Below are 12,547 nucleotides of genomic sequence, written 5' to 3'. Positions count from 1 at the left end.
TCTCCTACTAATGGGGTGGTGGGAGGTCACCAAATACATCTTCTCCTACCCTAATGGGTGGTGGGAGGTCACCAACAATCCATCTTCTCCTACCCTAATGGGGGTGGGAGGTCACCAACATACATCTTCTCCTACCCTAATGGGCGGTGGTGGAGGTCAACAATACATCTGCTCCTACCTTAATGGGGTGGGTGGAAGGTCACCAACAACATCTTCTGCTACCCTAATGGGCAGGTGGGAGGTCACCAACATACATCTTCTGCTACCTAATGGGCAGGTGAAGGTCACCAACATACATTTCTCCTACCCTAATGGGGTGGTGGGAGGTCACCAACATACATCTGCTCCTACCTAATGGGTGGTGGGAGGTCACCAACATACATCTTCTCCTACCTAATGGGGGTGGGAGGTCACCAACATACATCTGGCAACCGCTAATGGGGTGGAAGGTACCAACATACATCTTTGCTACTCTTTCTCCTACCCTAATGGGCAGGTGGGAGTTCACCAACACACATATTATCCTACCCTAATGGGCAGGTGGGAGGTCACCAACACACATCTTCTCCTACCTTAATAATGGGCAGGTGGGAGGTCACCAACATACGTCATAAAGTGCAGATTGCGTTTAGATTATAATTAGCAGGTAATTAGCAGGTAATGAGTAAATATCTGCCGGCTCAAATCCCAGGTGGGACCTTCAGCTGAGTCTGTACCTCAGAGCTGAGGGGTTAGGTACAGAATGGTTTAGTTGGATGGAATGTATGTATCCCATGATGAATGGTTTAGTAGCAAAGACCGTACTGATGTTCCCTACCATCTCTGATATAGTAAGGACTTTACTGATTCACGGTAACAGAAGGTGAAGAAACGCAGAATGTACTTTATAAATATGTATAGCCCAGTCATGAACCCCAATCCCTTCCCTCTGCTGTAGGGTGGCTGTTCCTGACCAGGTCTTCCTGCCCATCGCTAACTGGAAGCTCAAAGAGAACCCTGTCGTAGGAGATGACATCGGTCCACAAATACAGCACATCTATGAGGTCAACCATGACACTCTTCCCTATATAGGCTGGTCAAATGACACCCTATTCCCTATATAGGCTGGTCAAAAGTAATGCACTGTATTGGGTTCCATGTCATGACATTAGACCCACCGTGTCGTGACATTAGACCCGCCGTGTCGTGACATTAGACCCGTCGTGTCGTGACATTAGACCTGCCGTGTCGTGACATTAGACCTGCCGTGTCGTGACATTAGACCTGCCGTGTCGTGACATTAGACCTGCGTGTCGTGACATTAGACCCAGTGTGGTGTGACATTAGATCCACCGTGTCGTGACATTAGACACGCCGTGTCGTGACATTAGACCCGCCGTGTCGTGACATTAGACCCGCCGTGTCGTGACATTAGACCCGCCGTGTCGCGACATTAGACCCGCCGTGTCGCGACAATTAGACCCGCCGTGTCGTGACATTAGACCCGCCGTTGTGTGACATTAGACCCGCCGTGTCGTGACATTAGACCCGCCGTTGTCGTGACATTAGACCCGCCGTGTCGTGACATTTAGACCCGCCGTTGTCGGTGACATTTAGACCCGCCGTGTCGTGACATTAGACCCTGCCGTGTCGTGACATTAGGACCCTGCGTGTCGTGACATTAGACCCTGCGTGTCGTGGACATTAGACCCGCCGGGTCGTGACATTAGACCCGCCGTGTCGTGACAGAGACCCAGCCGTGGCGTGACATTAGACCCGCCTTGTCGTGACATTAGACCCGCCGTTCGTGACATTAGATCCGCCGTGTCGTAACATTAGACCCGCCGTGTCGTGACATTAGACCCGCCGTGTCGTGACATTAGACCCAGCGTGGCGTGACATTAGATCCACCGTGTCGTGACATTAGACCCGCCGTGTAATTTACCTGTAGATTAATGTCAACTGATAAATGTAAAAACGGACATAGCTGACCTTTCACATAATACCATTAATCACCATTATAAGTCAGTGAAGCCTGGAGCACTACCGGTAACTACAATCTGTGTTATTCCAGTTGCGTAACAGAGGTCCCAGTACCTTCAGCAAGGCCATGCTGGACATCGAGTGGCCCTACAGGTTCAACAACGGCTCTCTGCTCTACATCACTAAACTAGAGGTGGACGGAGGCATGAACTGCAGTACAGACATGGAGATCAACCCACTCAATGTCTCAGTATGTGATATTCTCTCCCTTCCGTTCACCCTTCCATTCACCATTTCATTCAGCCTTCCATTCACCCTTCCATTCAGCCTTCCATTCACCCTTCCATTCAGCCTTCCATTCACCATTTCATTCACCCTTCCATTCAGCCTTCCATTCACCATTTCATTCAGCCTTCCATTCACCCTTCCATTCAGCCTTCCATTCACCCTTCCATTCAGCCTAGACACTGGCTCTTTTTCAATTGTCTAAACAGTCTGTCCTCTTCGATGCTCCTCACATTTATTGCACTGATCTGAAAGAAGTGACCAGGTGGACGTCAGCCTGGCGACCAGGTGGACGTCAGCCTGGCGACCAGGTGAACGTCAGCCTGGAGACCAGGTGATCGTCAGCCTGGAGACCAGGTGATCGTCAGCCTGGCGACCAGGTGAACGTCATCCTGGCGACCAGGTGATCGTCAGCCTGGCGATAAACTAAGCTGCCACTGCGTTGTTACACCAGTCAGTATTTTCCGTCAGTTCAAATGAACAAGAGGAGACAATGAGGGAACAGATCGTTAAACAATTGAGATAGAGCCTACGTTGCTATTGGTGACATAATAATCTATTTGTCCGTTCTAGAATCCTCTGTCAGGAGAGACAAATGATTCAGCTTCCACCAGTGGAGACAACACAGAGGGCAGGAACAGGAACCATGTTCACCGCAGAGAGCTGGCGAGGAAAGAGATGGAGGGAGACCTGGAAACTCTGGTAAAGGCGTGATTACCTGGCTAATGCTGTACTGTCATTTACACCAGGGTTTCGGGTCAATTCCATTTCAATTCAGTTGATTCAGGAAGTAAACTGCAAAGTCTGAAATGTACTTCCTGAATCGTTAACCCTGTTGGCTACAGTACTAATGTAATCATACAGATAGCATTAGCCATATGGATTGTGTGTGCGTCTGTTTTAATGTCACTCTGAATGTGTGTCTGCTCACTCAGGACTGTTCGAAGGCCCAGTGCCTGAAGATCCGGTGTCAGGTGGGCCGTCTGGAGAGAGGTCAGAGTACAACCTTGTACATCTACTCCAGACTGGGAGTGGCCACCTTCCTCAAGGTGAGTCTGTTATCCCCTAGAGTTACCCCCTAGAGTTACCCCCTAGAGTTACCCCCTAGAGCAGGAGTTTTCAAACTCTTAACATACCAGGTCTGGAGCCTGCTGGGTTTCTTTTCTACCTGATAATTAAATGTACCCTCTAAATCACTCCCTGATTAGAGGGGAACAATGGAGAAATAAAAAAACACAGTGGAACTGGCTTYGAGGTATCGAGTTTAGTTTTAAGGGCCCTAGAGGTTATATACTCGCCTGGTGGTCCCAGATGTGTTTGTGCTGTGTGGTATTGTACGTTCACTCAAGACTGGGGGGGTGACCACCTTCCTCAAGATGAGACATTCCACCTACTGTAGTTGAAGCATAGCATCATTAGGCACCAAACGGGACTGAAACATTGGAGGTACTATCTGTCCAATGAGAAATACAGTTTCTGATTTCCATTTCAAGACATGGTGCTACAGTGTGCCCCGGGGGCGATTTTAGCATGTGAATCTTGGTGGGGCAAACTGCATGCCAGCAAAGCCACAAAACAACACTAAACAATACATGAATTACACTATAACAGTGACAATCGGTGCCCACAAACTGTTAGGGCCTACATAAAGCTGTCCCAACAGCAGAGTCCCAACACCTTAACACTGCTACACCTGGCTATCAGCAGAGCCTTGTCTGGCAGAGAAACAGATTATTCAGCCTCATTTACTGGCTTTAGAAAAAAACATGGCTGACTTGCTTAAACAAATGTGGTTTCTACAGACAATTGARATGTACAAACTATGGCATAAGGGGATGACAAGTGGATAAGAGGCAATCCGTAATTTCGATTAAGACATTAATGAGCGAGCTAGGACGGACGTTGTCAATATAACTATTTGTTCGGCACTTTTGAAACGTACAGCGACATAATTCAGAACATGGGCCGTTCTTAGTGTTCTCCCTGTACACCAAGTCAGAACCATAGGATGAATAAAGGTGGCATACAAGCAGACAATGAAAGCTCTTACAATTCAACAATTTAATTGCTCCAAAACAGGTTATAGACTACTTGTGCACCACCAAGTCAGAACAGTAGGTGAAATTAAGATGGGAAAATAGAACAAATTATTAGGATGGGCTACTAACAGCTTACTACACAACATACACTTAGTATTACTTTCTTAGCTACAGTATACATATTTCCCATATCTCCCACATCATTTATGAAGCAGTGTACAAGACATTTTTGGACTCACCTTGTTGCTCACTTGAACAGGAAGGTGGCGCGACGGTCCTTCGTGGGCAAATGTTGTCATCAAAGTCTGACATTCTCTGGATTTATGGTGCTTTCACGGCAACTGGGAACTCGGCAAAAAAAACAAGGTCGAATCATGATGACGTCAGTGTTCTTTAGTTAGCCACTGATTCCTTCCTAACCACTCATTGTTGAATTTGCGATTCCCATCTTGTTGTGTAATGTTTATGTCCAATGGCCGATGAGCACCAACACGTTTTATCTATAATTTCACTTCATTACTTCTCTTCATATGACAAGGATTAAAAAGGATTTGACAGTAGATTGTCGACTTGATTCATGATGATGACTGCTTGTCTAGCTTGCTAGCTAAGATTTTGAAAGTATGATGTTGACATGATCAGTCCAATCAAAGCTACGATAGATATAACGTGATTTGACGTCATTTTATCTGTGGCCAATAACCTTAAGCCTTCTTGGATGGGCACTTCTAATGTAACGCTATGGCAGCACCCATTGGGCTTGAATTTGAGGTCTACCCTTAGATTTGGCAGTGACGTAGTGTCCCCACGAGTGACAGAACACTGAGCCAATCACGGCGCAACAAGAGAACATGACCAACCCTTTTCCACTGGCTTCCCCAACACCACAGAAAGCACAGAGCTGAAACACCTGAATCAAGAAAGACAAAAAGAGACCATGTTTGTATGGAGGGTTTATTAACTCAATTATTTTTTATTGTTTGCAAACTGATATGTGACACGTATTAATGCCAAAATAACATGCAGACAACCCAAAATACCCTGAATGACGGGTCGCCACTGGTGTGCCCTAATGAACAAGAGCCTGGTACACAAGGTTGAAGCATAGTGTATGCTTGGTAAGCTCACTAGACGCATCACACTGGATCTGCACAAATAGATCTGGCACCACCAGGCTAGCTATATGGGCCATAACTCAAATAGATCTGGCAACACCAGGCTAGCTATATGGGCCATAACTTAAATAGATATGCACCACCAGGCTAGCTATATGAGCCATAACTTAAATAGATATGGCACCACCAGGCTAGCTATATGAGCCATAACTTAAATAGATCTGGCACCACCAGGCTAGCTATATGAGCCATAACTTAAATAGATCTGGCACACCAGGCTAGCTATATGGGCCATAACTAAATAGATATGGCACCACCAGGCTAGCTATATGAGCCATAACTTAAATAGATCTGGCACCACCAGGCTAGCTATATGAGCCATAACTTAAATAGATCTGGCACCACCAGCTAGCTATATGAGCCATAACTAAATAGATCTGGCACCACCAGGCTAGCTATATGAGCCATAACTTAAATAGATCTGGCACCACCAGGCTAGCTATATGAGCCATAACTTAAATAGATCTGGCACCACCAGGCTAGCTATATGAGCCATAACTTAAATAGATCTGGCACCAACCAAGGCGTAGCTATATGACCATAACTTAAATAGATCTGGCACCACCAGGCTAGCTATATGAGCCATAACTTAAATAGATCTGGCACCACCAGGCTAGCTATATGAGCCATAACTTAAAGAAAAGCCTAGTATGTTGGCTACCTTTTGATGTAATAAAATCGAGCTGTGATGATGTGTTTCTTTCATCCAGACTGAGATCCAGAACCGATCGTTCACCGTGAGATCCTCCGCTTCCTTCAGCGTCATAGAGATGCCTTATAACAAGAACCTGGTGTCTGAGCTGCCCTCCAACGCTATTACGGTGAGTCACACGAAGGCATCACGGACATGAACCAGGTCTGCCTCTGAAATGGAACCCCAGTCTCTCTCTATATAGTCCACTACTTTTTTGACCAGAGTCCATAGGATCCTATATGGTTCTATGTGGCTGGCTACTACCACAGCAAATAGGTCATTTCCGTTGTGTCTCTCCTGTGTATTGGTTGAATAGAGATGTGTTGKATTGTAAAACCCTGTGATGTGTCCTTCAGGTCAGTATGTCAGTGATCTGGGTGAAATCTGATCCTGAACCTGTCCCTGGGTGGGTGGTGGCCCTGGCTGTGCTGGCAGGACTGCTGCTGCTGGCTCTCCTGATCTTCATCATGTATAAGGTGAGTCCAAACCCTTCCCTTGCCTCCTATCCTCTCTTGTTTCCATTAAAAATCCATCTAGTGGTCGGTGTTGAAAATTAGGCATAAGCTAAAAACACTGGTAGGGTAAATTCGTTTTAAATTCTATCCCTTTTTTTGACAGCACACACCTTTCGATTTGAAACGAAAACCTTCCATACATATTTGTCCATTGTAGAAGTGCTCAGAAAGTCGCTTTTTTGGACCTGAATGCCAAAGCATTTATGAGATAAAAGGGGCTCAAAGTAGATTTTTGCGTATCCCAAAGTACCATGAGACATCCATGTTTTCATCACTGGAAAATATATAACGGTTGAGATTGATATCATTTAAAAGCTTACAAACAAAGTTTTCAAATTATTTTATAATTTCTTGAAATGTTTTTTTTTTTAATAGAAATTGTCATTTTTGAACCTTCTTGTTGTCACCTGTCAAGTCCTGACAAGGAGTGGATGGATTTCTTAGCCGTTGCGATAGCCCTTTTGTAGACTGGATCTGCCTGTTCAGATAACAGCGCTTTGAGATTCCTTCTGTAMTGAAAAGCGCTATAGAAGTTGAATAAGTGATTAGTAGAATTAGAGGACGTATGATCCTAATTGTCTGTGCCTCCTCCCTCCCTCCAGCTGGGTTTCTTCAAGCGTGTACGCCCCCCTCAGGAGGACAACACGGAGAAGGAACAGCTGGCACCGCAGGAGAATGGCGACAGGAACAATGAAGCCTGAGACCTCCAGCAACCCCCTGGAGGTCTCCAGACTTCAATGCAACACCAGGACCATCATCTACACAGTATCTCACGAGTAGAACATTTTGCAAATCACACAACAACAAAAAAAAGAGTCCCATCTAGCCAGCAGATATTTAGGAGACCTCATGCGCTGTCCTAACCAGTTAACAGTTACCAGTTGGTGTCTTGATAATAGAAAAAGGCAGCTTAGCCTGTGGTTCCTGCACCATAGACAGGTTTCTGCACCATAGACAGGTTCCTGCACCATAGACAGGTTTCTGCACCATAGACAGGTTCCTGCACCATAGACAGGATATTCTGACACCTAACGGATATCCTGCACCTAGAGACAGTCCATTACTTTGAGCTGAAAGAATGTTAACTAATGTCTATTGAATCACACGAGAATAATCTAGAACTTACATCGTCGCTAAGACACGATTTCACAGAGCTGATTCACAGGATTGAACTAATACTATAGCACTAGACCGAGGCTGCCCCCCTCTATCCGGAGAATCTACTGCTCACTGATAGAGTATCAGAATCACAACCCTCATTCCTGGAGATCTTACTGTCCTGTAGGTTATCAGTCCAACCCTCTTCCTGGAGATCTACTGTCCTGTAGTTATCAGTCCAACCCTCTTCCTGGAGATCTACTGTCCTGTAGGTAAGTTCCTGGAGATCTACTGTCCTGTAGGTTATCAGTCCAACCCTCTTCCTGGAGATCTACTGTCCTGTAGGTTATCAGTCCAACCCTCTTCCTGGAGATCTACTGTCCTGTAGGTTACAGTCCAACCCTCTTCCTGGAGATCTACTGTCCTGTAGGTTATCAGTCCAACCTCTTCCTGGAGATCTACTGTCCTGTAGGTTTACAGCCAACCCTCTTCCTGGAGATCTACTGTCCTGTAGTTTTCAGTCCAACCCTCTTCCTGGAGATCTACTGTCCTGAGGTTATCAGTCCAACCCTCTTCCTGGAGATCTACTGTCCTGTAGGTTTTCAGTCCAACCCTCTTCCTGGAGATCTACTGTCCTGGAGGTTATCAGTCCAACCCTCTTCCTGGAGATCTACTGTCCTGTAGGTTTTCAGTCCAACCCTCTTCCTGGAGATCTACTGTCCTGTAGATTATCAGTCCAACCCTCTTCCTGGAGATCTACTGTCCTGTAGGTCTTCAGTCCAACCCTCTTCCTGGAGATCTACTGTCCTGTAGGTTATCAGCCCAACCCTCTTCCTGGAGATCTACTGTCCTGTAGGTTTTCATTCCAACCCTCTTCCTGGAGATCTACTGTCCTGTAGGTTATCAGTCCAACCTCTTCCTGGAGATCTACTGTCCTGGAGGTTATCAGTCCAACCCTCTTCCTGGAGATCTACTGTCCTGTAGGTTTTCAGTCCAACCCTCTTCCTGGAGATCTACTGTCCTGTAGGTTATTCAGTCCAACCCTCTTCCTGGAGATCTTACTGTCCTGTAGGTTTTCAGTCCAACCCTCTTCCTGGAGATCTACTGTCCTGTAGGTTATCAGTCCAACCCTCTTCCTGGAGATCTACTGTCCTGTAGGTTTTCATTCCAACCCTCTTCCTGGAGATCTACTGTCCTGTAGGTTTTCAGTCCAACCCTCTTCCTGGAGATCTACTGTCCTGTAGGTTTTCAGTCCAACCCTAATTTAGCGGTTCTGATTCAGAAGTTAAGGTCTTGATGAGCAGCTAATTAGTAGAATCAGGTGTGTTAAATTAGGGTTGGACTGATAACTTACAGGACAGTAGTTCTCCAGGAAGAGTGCTAATAATCAAATTTTTCCTTTGAATATTTCATTAACCTACATCATGTTATTTCAAGTTCATCCCTTTGGTGCGTCATATCACGTTGTTAAAAAAAAAAGATGTCGCTGACAGCTTCTATGTGTTTGCTGATTAATGATAGACCTTTCAAACGTTTTAGGAAACGTTATCGGGAAGTGACTTGATGCGGTTTAGAATTGTTGGGAGTGGCCAGTGTGTTGATAGTAACATATTTATTTTAACAACCATCATACTGTATGATTGCAATATGCACACATTATCCAAAATATCTGAATTTGTAAAAAAAAAAAAAAACATTTTAAAAAAGGGGATTTGTTTGCCAACATATTAGGCAAGTCAAGTGATTGTCAGGCGAAAATGATAAACGTTTTACCCTTTACCCTTCACAGCGGCCGATGCCTCGTCGCGATTGTTTAATTCCCCATCGTTTGCAACCATGTCAATGTCATCACCATCTTTTTCCCTTGTGCAGAACCTCAAACTGTCGTGATTACCAGCTGAGATAAACTTTATGAGTTGATTTTCGGCTAGATAAGTGTCTTTAACATCCTAAAACCTACTCTGAGCTGTGAGTTTTTGTTCTTTAAACCAGGTTCTAATACGATTCCTATGACCTTTTCTGAGATGGTTTGTGGATACGTGGCCTTGGTCCTGTATGTTTTCACAAAGCATCTCAGAATAAGTGTGGTGACTGTAGGATCAGCCGTACCAGGACTCCTCCTGGACACCTGGCTGTTTATAGTTGCATCTGGACGACACTTACTGTACGATATGGATGAGAGGAGTGAAAAATAGTGGTTTGATTAAGTGCTGTTGTATATAATCTTTGACTTCCAGACTCTCTCTCTCTCTCTCCTTTTTATTCTTCTGTTTATTTTTCTGCGTCTTAGAAGCTGTGTCGACATAGGCAGCCCAATTCTGATCTTTTTGGACCAATCAGATCGGCTCGGGAAAAACATCTGATGTGAAAAGATCTGATGTGGTTGATCAAAAGATCAGAATTGGGCTGCCTGTATAGACGTAGCCTTGGGCTACCTGTATAGACGTAGCCTTGGGCTGCCTGTATAGACGTAGCCTTGGGCTGCCTGTATAGACGTAGCCTTGGGCTACCTGTATAGACGTAGCCTTAGTGCACTAGACTTTCAGTTAAATTAATTGCTGCAACAATGTGAATATGAGACAGCAATTATGATATGTGGTGTAATTCAGAGGGATAGTTATTTAATAATAATATTGTAAGGTCTTTAAAGACACGGCATGATACATTTACATTTAAGTCATTTAGCAGACGCTCTTATCCAGAGCGACTTACAAATTGGTGTTAAAATAATTTTGTATGGTTACTGCAAGGTGTTTGATAGCAGGACATACTATGGGAAGGGTTGTATATTCATATGAATTCTTTGATGAATAATTAATTGATGTGTTGTTTCTGCTCTATAAAAATATAGGGCAGTTTAATATATAACTAGGGTTTTCAACTGTAATATGTTATTTTCCTACGTGTGTAGGTGTACGACAAATCACAAGTTTCTGTGTAAATGTTTTGTATAAAATGTCTTCCCAGAATGATTTTACCGATATTGGGTGATCATCACATTTGTTGTTCATATTAGTCACACTAACCAATCAAACAGTAACACAGGAGTCACACTAACCAATCAAACAGTAACACAGGAGTCACACTAACCAATCAAACAGTAACACAGGAGTCACACTAACCAATCAAACAGTAACACAGGAGTCACACTAACCAATCAAACAGTAACACTTATTCACTACTTCACCTGTTTCTTCTCACCTTTTAATGTTATTATGTATCTTCATTTAGTTTGATGTTCCATGGCAGGCTACACCTCACTTCACTGTGAGCAGAGAATGGACTGGTGTGACCCGTCATTATTCAGACTTCCACCTCTTCCATCCTCGGTCATATTTCTCTTTGGGTATTTTTGTTCAACGGTGATAATTATGTTATTCTTTTCCCACAAGAAACAAACAGGTTTCTGGTTGAGCTTATTCTTTCATAAATGAAATGTTAAAATATAAACATTTGATCCTGTTTTATTAACACAACTTAGCTGTCTGAGAAAATCTGCTCTTTATCTGAAATGATAAGTGACCTGAACCGTTACGGAACTGACCTGAACCGTTACGGAACTGACCTGAACCGTTACGGAACTGACCTGAACCGTTACGGAACTGACCTGAACCGTTACGGAACTGATAACTGACCTGAACCGGTACGGAACTGACCTGAACCGTTACAGAACTGATAATGTTATCAGATAAACTTAGTGCATAGGCTCGTGTTTAGGCTGCAGACAGACGGAACAAAGAGCAGGGAACTGAATACTAAATGAAATAAAAGTAGAGAAATGGGGATGACATCTGATTTTCCATTAGCTTCATACTCAGTCAACTATATATATATGATTTGATTAGAATCCCCATAAGCGGACTGGTCAGAGCTATGTGGGATCCTAGGGACGTCCCTACCCTAAACACTAACAAGCCCTACCCGTACCATTTTAAATGTTAACTTCAAAGGGGTAGGGACGTCCCAAAGATCCCAATTGCACGGACCATGACGACAGCTAGTCTGCCTGAGGTATGACACATAACGAAAGAGACACAACAGACATAAATGCACTATATACAGTGCATTCAGAAAGTATTCAGACCCTTACCTTTTTCCACATTTTGTTACGTTACAGCCTTATTATAAAATGGATTAAATACATGTTTTTCCTCATCAAGTACCCCATAATGACAAAGCAAAAACAGGTTTTTAGAAATGTTTGCAAATGTATTAAAAAAAAATAAAAACAGACCCTTTTACGATGAGACTTGAAGTTGAGCTCAGGTGCATCCTGTTTCCATTGATCATCCTTGAGATGTTTCTACAACTTGATTGGATCCCACTTTGTCCAACGTATTTTGTTTGGTCGACATTTGGCCAGTTGTGACATTTTTTTTATCCGACATAAAGGTTGGATGGTTATCAGTTTCTGTAGGTATAATTTGTATTTCTGAACTCTCAATTTTGAGCTCAATAGCAACTATTTTACAACTGAGATATTTGATAGGACTCATTTTTTTTTCTTTTCTATTGGGTGCGACCAACTCATGGGCTGATGCCACCAACTGAAAAATACTTAGTGGCACCAGGTAAATGTTAGTGTGGATCCCTGATTGGTTCTGTCTGTTTATGGATAGGTTGGGTCGTGGGTCACAACGCAGCATCATGTGAGGCAAAATGCATCATACCGTCTCCATTTCTGTATTTTGAAAGTTATATGGTCTTGAAAACATTGGGGCTTTTGGGGCTATATCAACAATGGACTGATGAAACCAATACCACAAAATATTCTTTTTG

The 12,547-nt window shown here is 43.9% G+C and overlaps 1 protein-coding gene and 1 long non-coding RNA gene across 2 annotated transcripts in view; both read left to right on the top strand.

Annotated features, from left to right (window-relative positions):
* The window catches only part of LOC112075317 (integrin alpha-V), a 34,080-nt gene extending 26,407 nt beyond the window's left edge, over positions 1-7,673 (top strand). Inside the window, exons 7-13 of the mRNA XM_024142332.2 lie at positions 938-1,043; positions 2,054-2,212; positions 2,821-2,949; positions 3,183-3,296; positions 6,172-6,282; positions 6,512-6,631; positions 7,273-7,673. Of these exons, the coding sequence (XP_023998100.2) occupies positions 938-1,043; positions 2,054-2,212; positions 2,821-2,949; positions 3,183-3,296; positions 6,172-6,282; positions 6,512-6,631; positions 7,273-7,371 (838 nt within the window). The 3' untranslated portion in view covers positions 7,372-7,673. The remainder of the gene's footprint in view (positions 1-937; positions 1,044-2,053; positions 2,213-2,820; positions 2,950-3,182; positions 3,297-6,171; positions 6,283-6,511; positions 6,632-7,272) is intronic.
* A 378-nt stretch (positions 7,674-8,051) lies between these two features.
* On the top strand, positions 8,052-11,218 carry LOC139025695 (uncharacterized). The gene is made up of 3 exons (XR_011477304.1): positions 8,052-8,156; positions 8,324-8,795; positions 8,841-11,218. It is a non-coding gene; the product is annotated as an uncharacterized lncRNA (long non-coding RNA).
* The last annotated feature ends 1,329 nt before the right edge of the window (positions 11,219-12,547 follow it).

The sequence above is a fragment of the Salvelinus sp. IW2-2015 genome, unplaced genomic scaffold (genome assembly GCF_002910315.2).
Source record: "Salvelinus sp. IW2-2015 unplaced genomic scaffold, ASM291031v2 Un_scaffold3083, whole genome shotgun sequence".
NCBI lineage: Eukaryota > Metazoa > Chordata > Actinopteri > Salmoniformes > Salmonidae > Salvelinus > Salvelinus sp. IW2-2015.
This window is presented reverse-complemented; position numbering and strand designations above follow the sequence as displayed.